The sequence below is a fragment of the Carassius gibelio genome, chromosome B12 (assembly GCF_023724105.1).
Source record: "Carassius gibelio isolate Cgi1373 ecotype wild population from Czech Republic chromosome B12, carGib1.2-hapl.c, whole genome shotgun sequence".
Lineage (NCBI taxonomy): Eukaryota > Metazoa > Chordata > Actinopteri > Cypriniformes > Cyprinidae > Carassius > Carassius gibelio.
In genome coordinates this window covers 19,335,985-19,348,837 of record NC_068407.1, presented here as the reverse complement: position 1 = coordinate 19,348,837, position 12,853 = coordinate 19,335,985, and the positions used below count along the sequence as shown (strand labels likewise).

The 12,853-nt window shown below is 35.2% G+C and overlaps 1 protein-coding gene and 1 long non-coding RNA gene across 3 annotated transcripts; one reads left to right on the top strand and one right to left on the bottom strand.

Moving 5' to 3' along the window:
• Positions 1–370: 370 nt before the first annotated feature.
• On the bottom strand, positions 371–1,600 carry LOC127969478 (uncharacterized). Its single transcript, XR_008156274.1, has 2 exons — positions 1,460–1,600; positions 371–813 (listed from the first exon to the last, which is right to left on the bottom strand). It is a non-coding gene; the product is annotated as an uncharacterized LOC127969478 (long non-coding RNA).
• An 825-nt stretch (positions 1,601–2,425) lies between these two features.
• Positions 2,426–10,073, top strand: LOC127969473 (matrix metalloproteinase-25). 2 transcript variants are annotated; one of them, XM_052571475.1, is made up of 11 exons: positions 2,426–2,755; positions 2,840–2,947; positions 4,254–4,386; positions 4,739–4,883; positions 4,964–5,253; positions 6,402–6,578; positions 6,887–6,980; positions 7,345–7,427; positions 7,896–8,048; positions 8,134–8,421; positions 9,445–10,073. In XM_052571475.1, exons 2-11 carry the CDS (start codon positions 2,840–2,842, stop codon positions 9,693–9,695), a joined length of 1,722 nt encoding a protein of 573 aa, XP_052427435.1. In that variant the 5' UTR covers positions 2,426–2,755; the 3' UTR covers positions 9,696–10,073. The 2 variants fall into 2 exon arrangements, with proteins under 2 accessions (XP_052427435.1, XP_052427434.1); XM_052571474.1 differs by having other exon boundaries at positions 2,836–2,947.
• The last annotated feature ends 2,780 nt before the right edge of the window (positions 10,074–12,853 follow it).

Genomic DNA, 12,853 nt, shown 5'->3' with positions numbered 1-12,853 from the left:
TTCTAGAGCTCACAGATATGATCATGCAGGTCTTATATTGTCTGTCCTGCAATAACTTTGTATGACTGACATCAAAAGTATAAATAAAAACAAATCATGTCTGACAACACAAAGTGAAGAGGAACTGATCTGTGAAGTCCAAATGAAGAATCTGCTCACAGACATTTGGGCAGTTTTTTACACACACACACACAAACACAAACACACAGACACATGCCCACACATCCACATGACCCCCCCCCCACCACCACACACAAACACACACACACGTGCACACACATCCACATGACCCCCCCCCCCCCCCACACACACACACCCACACACCCACACTTTATATATACACAGTACAGACCAAAAGTTTGGACACACCTTCTCATTCAAAGAGTTTTCTTTATTTCCATGACTATGAAAATTGTAGATTCACACTGAAGGCATCAAAACTATGAATTAACACATGTGGAATTATATATGGAATGATATACATAACAAAAAAGTGTGAAACAACTGAAAATATGTCATATTGTAGGTTCTTCAAATTAGCCACCTTTTGCTTTGATTACTACTTTGCACACTCTTGGCATTCTCTTGATGAGCTTCAAGAGGTAGTCACCTGAAATGGTCTTCCAACAGTCTTGAAGGAGTTCCCCGAGAGATGCTTAGCACTTGTTGGCCCTTTTGCCTTCTGTCTGCGGTCCAGCTCACCTCTAAACCATCTGGATTGGGTTCAGGTCCGGTGACTGTGGAGGCCAGGTCATCTGCAGCACCCCATCACTCTCCTAGTTAGTTATTGGTGACAAGTATAGAAGTCCATTTCTAACACACACACACACACAAAAACGTGACTTTATTACAAGTTTATTTCTTCCTATTCAGACTTTGTTTCTATAAACTTACAATTCTGAGAAAACATGTCAATAAGTTGTGAAAAACAGTACAAACTTTAAGATTTAAACTAAAAATAGCAAGAAACCTAGTCTAAATTGTGAGATATAAATTCTGACTTTTTTTTTCAGAACTGTGACAAACAAGGTATGAATATTGAGATATATACTCTGAAAAAAATGAAATAAAAGGCACAGTTACTTTTATTTATGTATTATTTTTAATTTCATGGCACAAACAAGCTTTCATAAAGTGATTACTTTGAGTAAGTCAGAGTATCATTCACTCAACTAAATTATTGATTTTGCTTTGACTTTGTTAGAAAAATTTCTTCATCAATATTGTGTGCAAAAAGTAAGTTAGTCAATATTGATGTATGGTTTATTGAATTGTTGTATAAAAGCAATATCAAGGTGTGGTCCAATTTTGCACAAAAAGTAAACTGTCAACAGCTCACACACACGTCAATTTCAAACCAGGCTTCTCTTGGTCTGTGCAGTGGATTTGAACAGCTTGAACATGAACAAAATCAGTTTTTATGAATGTGTGGAATGTGAAATGACTGGATTATACTCACCAGCCTTCACCAAGCAACGGCTATGTCACCACACCTCAATATCAGCTCATATTATGAACAATAGCTGTCACAGTATGATATTGCTAATCAAGGTCCTGTTTTTCCATCATTTACCACATGTTTATGTGACTGACGTGCCTTGAGAAATATGTTGAAATTTGTCCTATGACAAGAAGAGTGTTACAAAACTGCATGACTTTGCAGTTCAGATGAGATGTTTATACTTCTGTTAAATACACTGGGGCCTAAACATCGAAGTAAAATCAGTGTCCTAACTTGTTTCTTAAAACACAAGCACACACAGACACACACATACACAAACACACACACACACACACACACACACACACGTTTGTTTTTGTGAAAAGTGTGGACATCCCATAGGCGTAACGGTTTTTATACTACAAGCTGTATATGTTATGGCCATACACCAACCCTACACCTAAACCTAACCCTAAAAGCTTGCAATTTAACTTTCTAAAAAAAAAAAAAAAAAAAAAAAAAACTCATAAGTCACCCTGTGTCATAACCATGTCATTATACAAAGTTGTGTCCTGATATGTAACAAAAACATGCCCCCCCCCCCCCCCCACACACACACACACGCACATCTGTGAATATCCTGGTCCCCTGTGATCTTTTCTTCCTGCTTCTACTTCCTGTCACACTATCCTATTGTAGGCATTATTTTAAAGTTTCATTTGAGTCACTGATGTCTCAATTATATGTATATATACATATATATATATATACCTATATAAACTCAGGGATTATGTATTTTCACTACAGATTTTTATAAGGGGGATTATAAAATATTGCAGATGAAAAAAAATATACATTCTGTTTTTGGTTTGTTCTAAGTGTTTTACTGAGGGTGACGACTCTTAAGAAACAGAGCATTATTGAGTGTTGTAACGGTTTGAAACATCCTGTTTCTTTCAGTTATGGGTGTGACTGCACCTTTACCTCATTTGTGCTTTGTGGGTTTTGGTGTTTTTTGACTGATTTATGTCACAGAAAATCTGAGAATGGCAAAGCTGAAACAAGGCATAATTTAATAATTCATGTTAATATTAATTATGTATATTTAATGCTTATTTGATTCACCAGGAAGTGAGAGATTCTTATTGAGATTTTTCAGAATACACACAGAGAGAGAGAGAGAGAGAGAGAGAGAGAGAGAGAGAGAGAGAGAGAGAGAGAGAGAGAGAGAGAGAGAGCTCTTCATCGATTGGTCTCTGCCCTGCCTAGTCCTCAGAGGGATAAACTGAAGCAGCAAGAGGAACGCACATAACGGTATGAGAAAATAAGCTGCATTACCCTTAGAATAAAATCAGATTGTCTGGAGCTGTTTATTTATTTGTTATTCTGTCCAGGCAGATGACTTTCTCAGGATATCTTTGGTTGGTTTACCTGACCTGCACTGTGCTTGTGTTTATCTCACCGGTTCATTTGGCTCCGATGCCGGACCAGTACTCTCGGGGTGTGGTAAGATGAGCTTTACTCTGCAACACTATAAGTTAAATATTTTAATAAATAGGAAAACAAACACTGCACCATGTCTTATGTGGGTTTGGGTTCTATTGTTTTTGATGTACATAAGTCAGCATACTTTCATATGTGTAAATTCCCTGTGTGCCAGATTGGAGTTATATTAGTCAGTGGTATTTCTTTGAGTTTTTGTTTTGTTATTTTTGAAGAGAAGAGGGAAGCGCAGGGGCCAAAATGTGTTACTTAACATGAATATGAGCTTAAATTGTGGATTCAGACCAGGTATTCTAGTGACAAACTATATTCAACAATTCAATTATCTTCATTAGATAACTAACTAGCTTGTAGAATAAACAAAAATAAATAAAAAAAAAAGTTTAAATTGTTAATTGGACAGTTACACATGGAAAGGAGAAAATAAAAGTCAAGTCTGTTAATAATCTTAATGCAAAAAAGTGTGTTTAGATTATTCATACTGCACTACGTTAATCACACAGTTTGTGTAAAAAATAAATAAATGAATAGATAAATAAAAGTGCTGTTTGACCCAATGATATAATAATATAATTCATATTAGATAAATCTCTGCACCATATCTCGTAATGGAGGTTGAACAAATAAAGCATAAACTTGGAGGGACCTTCCCATGTAAAAGGAACTGAGAATATTTCTGCCATCACCAAGAAATAATCTGAATATAATCTGATAATTATAATATGAATCATTTAACAAACGTGTCTTCTCATAGGATAAGGATGATATTTATTCTCATAAATAATTATAAGACACTGATGCATCATTCTAGGATTCTATAGGCTGTGGTACTATTTGCTACTTCACATCCTGTGACGTCGACATGATGCAGATTTTTAAGTCGGGATGACAAACCTCAAAAATGAAGCAGTTCTCTGCTAAAATTAAAATAAACATTTTTAACTGCGAGCATTTTTTACATTTTCAAGACCAACTCTCCAAAACAGTCTATGCATCAGAGATAAGATTGCTAGCAATTTGCCATTTTTCGCATAATTGTGTAAAATGCACCTCAACCTTGTAAGAATTATCAAAAACTCGGCAGAAGACATTTTGAAAGTGTCTGTATCGACTGAATGATGTGTTGGACACACTTGTTTTTTTTTTTTTTTTCAAGTCAAATACATAACCAATACAAAATGTTAAATAATAAAAAAAATTATTAATTAGCACATCCTTTTTTTGTAATCGATATAATATATTATTTAAAAAAGTGTCTTTTTGCCCTTGGTAAGTTGTACTAAAATTTTTAGCGTGTGATTTTTCTTAGGACTGGTTAAGCAGGTATGGATATCTGCCCCCTGCGGACCCCCGCACAGGAAAGCTGCAGACTAAAGAAGGCATTGAAAGAGCCATCAAAGAAATGCAGCGTTTCGCTGGCCTCAAAGACACAGGCAAACTTGGTAAGTGCAACACAAGCAGGAAATGTCCTAACGGCGTTGTTTCACATGTGCTTTTTTCTGTGTTTTCCCCCGTTTCTTTCAGCAGTGTTTTTTCAAAAAACAAAACAAGGCAAAAACAAACAAAAAAAATCCCCAATGTTTTCATTTCTTCATTAATGCAAGTGTAATGAAAATATGTAGTGTGACCTTTTCCTCAGTTGGTGGCTTGTACTTGTAAATGGTTTGGTCAATACATTTCTAGAGAAAGACTTATTCCTACCCACATGGGTTTATATTTCATGTGTTGTAATGGGCTCTGTATCTCTGTGAGTCTATATATTGATCTGGGACCTTCTGTCCTGTGCTTCTCTAGACAGTGACACCCTGAAACTGATGAACACGCCACGGTGTTCACTACCAGACATTATAGGGTCTGAGGACATGCTGAAAAAGCGGAGGAGGAAAAGAAGATATGCAACCACTGGGCTTCGCTGGAAAAAGTCTGACCTCACATGGAGGTCTGCTTTGTTAAACAAACACTGTTTTCACAATTGTATACATTAACACCAGTCACTGAATTATCTTTGTTCCCCTTTAGCATCCAGAATTACCCATCTCTCCCTCCGTCCCTCAAACCCAATGATGTGAAGGCTATTATAGACTATGCCTTCAAAACCTGGAGTGATGTCACCAACCTCAAGTTTCACGCTACGTCCTCGAGTGAGCAGGACCGAGCTGATATCGAGATCTCTTTCGCTCGCTCGCTCCATGATGACGGCTATCCATTTGACGGGAAGGGAGGGACACTTGCTCATGCCTTCTTCCCAGGGGAAGCTGATGTTTCTGGGGATACACATTTTGACGACGAGGAGAGCTGGACCTACTTAGGCAAGAGACTTTATTAAATATTCAGTCAGTGTTTAATAGATGAATGGCAGTCCCAGTGGTTACAAAATATTTATTGATGAATCGATTTTGGTGATTTAAAAATTCTTCTGTCTGATTATTCTACCAAAAACAAATGCTTTAAACTAAATAAGGTCTCTAACACTTTGTACAACACAGGTTGTTTTTAAAGTAGCTCCACATTAATAAACAGAAAACTAACAGTGTTTATTTTGTATAATTCACCAATTATGAAACCAAGGTTTAAAGCAAGAAGATAATAGTGTACGGAAGATAATAGTGTACATTTTCATCAAATATGTATTGCTGTCATTTCCATCTTGCCATTAATTTGAGAATTTTTTTTAAATATTTGGTTTATTATGGAAAAATGAGAAGTGAAACATTTAATCCAGATAAAAAAAAAAAAAGAGGAAAAAAATATTTTCAGATTTTATCTCTCTAACATTTTTTTAATCCGAGAGCAGCTTTCTAAACTGTCGTTATTTTTATTACTATACTGAAATACATTTAATGTAGAAACAATTCTCACCCAGACAGTTAATTACAAAGAATTAAACGGTAAAACTTTTAAAAAGGGAACCACATTCACTTTAAACCATGACTTTTAGCTCAGTAACCTCCTAATTTGCTGCTTATTAATTATTAATAAGGTAGATGTTATATTTTAGAGTATGGGGTCAGATTAAGTGATCTAGAATAAAGTAATTCAGAATAAGGCATTAATATGTGCTTTATTGCACTAATAAAAAGCCTATCTGCTAGTAATATGTTAATGCTGAGAATAGGTCCTTAATATAAAGTGTTACCAATAGGACATGCAAGAGCGAAACAGCATTTTCTTGTAAAATGCATTCTGATAATCTATATTTCATTTAAACTTCAACTTCAACTTCAACTACAAAATCAGCGTTAAAGTGTATAAGTTTAGAATTAGTGTACCGCTAACACAGTCTGAGAGTTACTCGTACTATTATAGTATCTGCCATCTTTATTTTAGGGCATTTGATTAATCGTTTACAATTACATATGAAATGTAGTTTGAAGAAGTTTATCTTGCTTTTCTTCAGTTGATGAATCACTCACTTACGAATGTTATTATGCATAAATGGAAATCTCAATCTGTTTAGATGATAGTGGCACTGATTTGTTCGCGGTGGCTGTGCATGAATTTGGTCATGCCCTGGGTCTCTCTCATTCCTCCTCTCATCCGTCCATCATGCGGCCGTACTACCAGGGTCCCGTTGGAGATATCGCATCCTACACTCTTCCAGAAGATGATCGCTATGCCATTCAGTCACTCTACGGTAAGAGCATGTTCAGATGCTTTAGTTACCTGCTCTGGTATTTGAAATTTCTAGTAGATCACCCAGAAATAAATATTGTGTTCACTTTCATGCCATTTCGAAAACCTGGAAGATCAATGAATGATCTTCATTTAATAGCTTTATGTGAAAAAACTATCCTTTTAATAAGAATGCAATGCAAGAATGTAATGTAAGTGTAACTCTTTTTGTATTATTATTGATTTATTAGATCATGGTCTAAAACCTGTTGTTTCAGTTTATCATGAACTGACCACATCTAAATTTGGTTTTGGTTTGTGTCTTGACAGGAAGGAAGAGCAGCTTGTCAACACCATCCCCAAATCATCCTACATCACACTTACCCAAACCTCCAAATCCACCTCGACCCAGAGTACCATCACAGTAAGTCATGTTTATCAAAACACATACACATCTATGGTAATAAGAATTTTTTTTGAGCTGCCAATCAGCATATTAAGATAATTTCTAAATGATCATGCAACTCTGAGTGGAGACAGGAGTAATGATGCTAAAAATTCTGATTTGATCACAGGAATAGAAAACATTTTACAATGTATTACAATAGAAAACCGTTACAATTATTAAATTTTAATAATTGCAATATTACTGTTACTGTATCAAATAAATGCATCCTTGGTGAGCAGAAGAGACGTTTTGAACAGTAGCATAGATACACACTTCTCCAGCAGTCAATAATATAGATTTTAAAGTGTTCATGAGCTCTGTGACCTCTCTCTTTGTCTAGACCTGATCCCTCAGCCCAGAATCGCTGTGAAGGAGGATTTGATGCAGTGGCAAACATCAGAGGAGAGGTTTTCTTTTTTAAAGGTATCCAGTGACTATTCTTCCAAATGCACAGATTTTGCAAGGCAAATACAGTTGATAATCTTAAAGTCAACTTGCTTGAGACTTAAGCCTGCTGTTTTAATGCAAGACGAGTACAAATTTGAAATAATAGATGTCACCAAACATTCTCCAGCTATATATAATTATTTGCATGATTAGTACAAGTTTTCATAAATGTAATGATTACATATGCAAATTATGCATAATCTAATTTGTGTTAAATCATAATCAAATTTCCGGTACACAACTGGAAATAGAAAAGTGCAATAAAATAAACACATTTGTATTATGGATGTTTTCTTTCCATCAGTCTGAAAGAAGACAAATTAATGAAGCAAAATAGCCCAAAATCTTTGTTGATTGATAAGAAACAACGGATTTATCTGTAGTGTAAAATTGATTCGAATCAAATGTAAAAGAATATTTTGTTTTGCTATTGATCTTGTCTAGGTCCATATTTCTGGCGAATCCAGCGGACTGGTTCTCTTGTGTCCCTCCATCCTGCTCTCGTAGAAAACTTCTGGTTCGGTCTTCCTCCCGGCACTAACAAGATAGATGCAGTTTATGAAAGAAAAACGGATAGCAAGATCATATTCTTCATAGGTTAGTTCCTTTGTACTCAATGGAAGGAAAAATCAGTTTGAACAAGCATATTTCTGTAAGTCAGTGCTGAACTTTTTCCACACAGGCTCACAGTACTGGGTATTTAAGGACAATTTGGTGGTTTCTGGCTACCCACGTCCACTGTCAGACTGGGGGCTGATCTCTCAAGATGGAAGTGAGGTGAAGAGGGTGGATGCAGCCTTTATTTGGGCTCATAATGGAAAAACCTACATCTTCAGTGGTGAAATGTTCTGGAGGTTCTCTGAAGGCCTGGAGTCTGGGAAGCGACGTCCAGATGCAGGTTATCCCAGAAACTCCTACCTCTGGAAGGGTGCACCCAGTAACCCCGATGACATCATCACCTGGGGAGACGGTAATGTAGAGAAAGTCTGCATTTTTAGCTAAGAAGCTTTGGCTTCAGTTGTTATCCCTCATATCAGTCTGTTCAGAATAGAGCACTGCAGTAATGATGTATGTTTGTATGCCAGTCTAAAAGTTTGCATCACCATTGTTCATCAGAATTTGTCCATTGGCTTTTGGATTATTGCAGAAAATAAGCTCTGTGACCAACAAGTTTCTGATTATTACTCATTTTATTCATTGTCAAATGAACACACCTTTGAATTATAAAGCCTAAATACGTTAGAATTCAAAAAATAAAATGAAGGATATGAAAGAACTTAAATTTAATCTCTTTTAAAGACAATTTCCCTGAAAGTTTGTGTTAGAATAGTAGACTAATGAGTAGATCAATTAAAAGGTTAAAACAAATCATGAGTGATGTATTTCAGATTTTGTGTCAAAATATCTAGAGTTTAGCCAAAAACCCACTGACTGTGCTATAACGCTAATTTCCGAGTTTGGCCTACAAATTGTTATATTTTATAATTAAATAGTTTGTGTACTGTAAAGCATGGGGTTATACTGTATACAACCACACACACACACATGCCTTTCTGTTGATTCTCTTTTACTGGGATTCTGCTATGTCTGTCATTGGTTATGCAATTATTCCACTAAATTGTTAAAATATAATTATTAATAGAATACTTTATTTGGTATTGTACACTAATGACACTTTAAAATACAGAAAGTCACAATGCAGTGCACTCCGTTTGATCTTCCATGTCTGCATAACAAATTTTTCAGAATTAATATCAAACACATGTTTTGTTTTCACTCATTACTTGATTAACAATGCAGAAGACACTAGAAAAGTAAATGTAAACATTCAGTCTGCAGCATTACTGCAGCTTTAAAATATTTAATGCAGAATGACACAATGCAGTATGTTGCACACAGATATTGGGTGATTTTTATTTAGATTTAACTATTTAAATCAACATTTCTCCAACTTATATGCATTTTATTTATTGTTTATTTCTTAACCTCTCAGGAGATGCCTATTTCTTCAAGGACAACGCATATTGGATTCTGAAGAGTGGAGGACTGGAACAAGACAATGTCAGTCACAAATCAACTGCAGTCGATTGGATGATGTGTCCAAAACCGACTCCAACAACGCTTCCTTCCAATCCACGTCAAAGAGGAGAATGTTACTGTGGCCTTAACGGAGCCTTACAGATGGGTGCTTCATCCTGGTTACTGTTCATCATATTACTGCTTTATCCAGGCATCCTTATCTGAGGCCACTTGCAATAAAAAGACAACAACATCATCATTATCATTATTTTTAAGGACTGTTTTAAAGCACTTAAAATTATATCCAATATCCAATATTACTTAAGAGCAGCTTTTGTTTCATTATTTGATGCAAATTTAATTTATAAATTGATTTAAATGAATTATTTTTAGGATAACATTTGAGGACGAAACAAAATTAATTTTATGATTTTTATTTATTTATTGTTTTTGTTGTAAGCCTATCGTGTATTGTTCAGAATAATTAGTGTTATCCATTTGACTTTGTGCTTATATTTCATCTGTGGCCATAGGAAAGGTTTATCTAAATTACAATGGTTTGTCTAAATAAATTAATTTATGCCATGAAGGGGGCATGATATATTCTGGTCCATCTGATCTCTAGCTGCGATGACAAGTCTGATGCACATGGGGGCAATAACACACAGAAGGGCAGAGGTTTAACACTTCAACACATTGTCCAGCGTCATCACTGCTTAAGTTAACAAGGCCTGGAAATAAATTTGCTGGGACATTTTGATGAAGATGTGGGTCCTGCCTTGATGCTTTTCTTGTCTGGGTCTAAAATTTCTTAAATTCACAAATGCAATTCAAATAAGTGATGCAATCCTCATGATATTCAGATATCATGATGACGAAAAAGCCTCATTTAAAGAACAAAATTAATGAGATGAAAGCATTATTATATACCCATTACTTACCACAATATACTAATTTGTAAAACTTTTTTCAGCAATTCAAAATCATTTGACAAAACAAGCGTGCAGAAACACAGACAATGTGTCAAGGTCAATACGTTTCTTAAAATATCAGATAATTTGATTTTTTTTTTGAGTCCATGTAAGTATGTATTTGAACCCTTATTTGTAAAAGATTTTAATTTTTTGTCATGACCAATGTGCTCATCTGTTATCTGACAGCACAGCTCATCTCAACATTTCTCACAAACACCACACCATGTTTTATGTACATGACTCTTGTCCAGATTGAATCACTGCTAATGACCCAAATGTTCCAGATGCTTGTACCTTAGAAAATTATTTAATTAACATTTTTCACTCCAGACTTAGAAGTCCTCAGGACTCAGTATTGTTTTTATACTGAAAAACTAGATGTGTGTGTTTATATTTATATATATATATATATATATATATATATATAGTAATGATAAACGTAGCCAGTGTATATTAAGGAAACATTTCATATATGTTTTTGGTTTTAGTTTTACTCAACAATAATAACCCTGCTCAGACTTTGTTCTAATATTTCAGTGTCATGTGTGACTGTTTTTTTCTGTCACTGCATCAATCGACGTCAATAGAACTGGAATGTTCAGACTTTACCTATACACACCTTAAAGATTCAGGAACATTTTGTCATCTGAAAAGGCTAGTTACGATATAAGCTTTAGGCAAAATGTAATTGAAAAGATCACATTCTGCAGCAATCATTTGTTTTTAAAAGGTTTTTCATTGAACTACTCAGTGTATGTCTTTCAGAACATGTTGCACAACTCCTTGTTCAATCTCTTGTTCTGTCCAGGCTGGACTATTGCAATGCTCTCTTGGCTGGTCTTCCAGGCAGTTCTATCAAACCTTTACAATTGATCCAGCAAAATAAATTTTTAATTAGCCGAAAAAAATGCACGTCGCACTTCTGGTTATCAGTTTACACTGGCTACCAATAACTGCTTGCATAAAATTCAAGGCATTAATCTTTGCCTACAAAACAACCACTAGCTCTGTACCCCTTTACCAATTTTTTTTTTTACTTCAGACTTATGTGCCTCTAGAAGCTTGCGTTCTGCAAACAAGCTTATACAGAAAGTTCTCTGTGAGGGATAGGTTTGGTTTAGGGTGATAGAATGCATTGTTTGTACAGTAGGAAAACCATTACATCTATGGAGAGTCCCCACAAGGATAGTAAACCATACACGATTGTGTGTGAACCACCTAAACTATATAAAATAAACTATTATGATCATTATAATCAAAATAATTACAATGTGTTCCAAATTATTATGTAAGTGAAATATCAATATGATGTTGGTATAAGAGTCAGATTATTGTTTGTGTTGTTTTTCACATCATGTCAGGTAACTGGTATCAATCTCAGACTGGTTTGGTCAATAGTTTGCCAGGTCTTGTTAGGTAAATGGAAACCCTACTTAAAGAGGTTGTTCCACATTATTAAGCAAGTCACAGTTCTCATGAAATATGGTGAGGAAGAAAGATCTTTCTGAAGATGAAAAGTATCAAACAATGGAATGTCTTGCAAAAGGCATCAAAACAAACTAATTTAGATAAAGCAAATAAAGATTATTGAACAGTCAAAAGATTTGTGAGTGACTTAGAGCACACAAGATCTTGGTCAGATGTAGATTTATTAAGGACAGTTTTTGTCAAACAAATGAACTGTATTGTAATGCCAGCTGTAAAATAAAAAAGTCACTGCTAACCAAACCTCACAAAGAGAATCCTGCACAGCGGCTGTAGAAACACATTTTCAAACTGTTTAGCACCACGGTATTGATGTAGCATGCATTTGTTTTATCCTGCATGAAAATCCTTTTATTTTGAGAAAACTATTCTTCATTTTATACCAAATGGTAAGTTATTAACTCCACATAACTTGCAGAAGTCATTTTGACACCCTAAAATGACCTTACATCTCACTTCCCAATATTCCACCGTCTCCTTGCTGATGTTGCAGTCTCATTGGTATAGGATGGCCATTCATTAACTATCAGCAATCCATTTATCTGGACCATCCATTGTATTGAAGCATTCGTAAGTGAATACATACAACTATTTAAAAACAAGTCTTCATGTGTTTCTACAACCACTGTGCAGGTTTCTCTTTGTGAGGTTTGGTTAGCAGTGACTGAAACACAGCTTTAACACAACTGTCAGTCTGCATGGAGAGGATCTGGAGACCCCAGTAGCTTCAAGCACCTGTCAGCACCTTTTTTTACAGCTGGCATTACAATACAGTTCATTTGTTTGACAGAAACTTTCCTTAAATCTTCTTCTGACCAAGATCTTCTGTGCTCTAAATCACTCACAAATCTTTTGACAGGTCAATAATCTCTATTTGCTTTTAACACAATATTGTTTGTTTTGAATCCTTTTAAAAAGACATTG

Excerpts from the sequence above, each read along its gene's own strand:
- LOC127969473 (XM_052571475.1), top strand. The coding sequence starts at position 2,840 with ATGACTTTCTCAGGATATCTTTGGTTGGTTTACCTGACCTGCACTGTG. Across the intron at positions 5,254-6,401 it reads GGAGAGCTGGACCTACTTAG|ATGATAGTGGCACTGATTTG; the intron begins GCAAGAGACTTT and ends CAATCTGTTTAG. Across the intron at positions 8,422-9,444 it reads CATCATCACCTGGGGAGACG|GAGATGCCTATTTCTTCAAG; the intron begins GTAATGTAGAGA and ends TTAACCTCTCAG.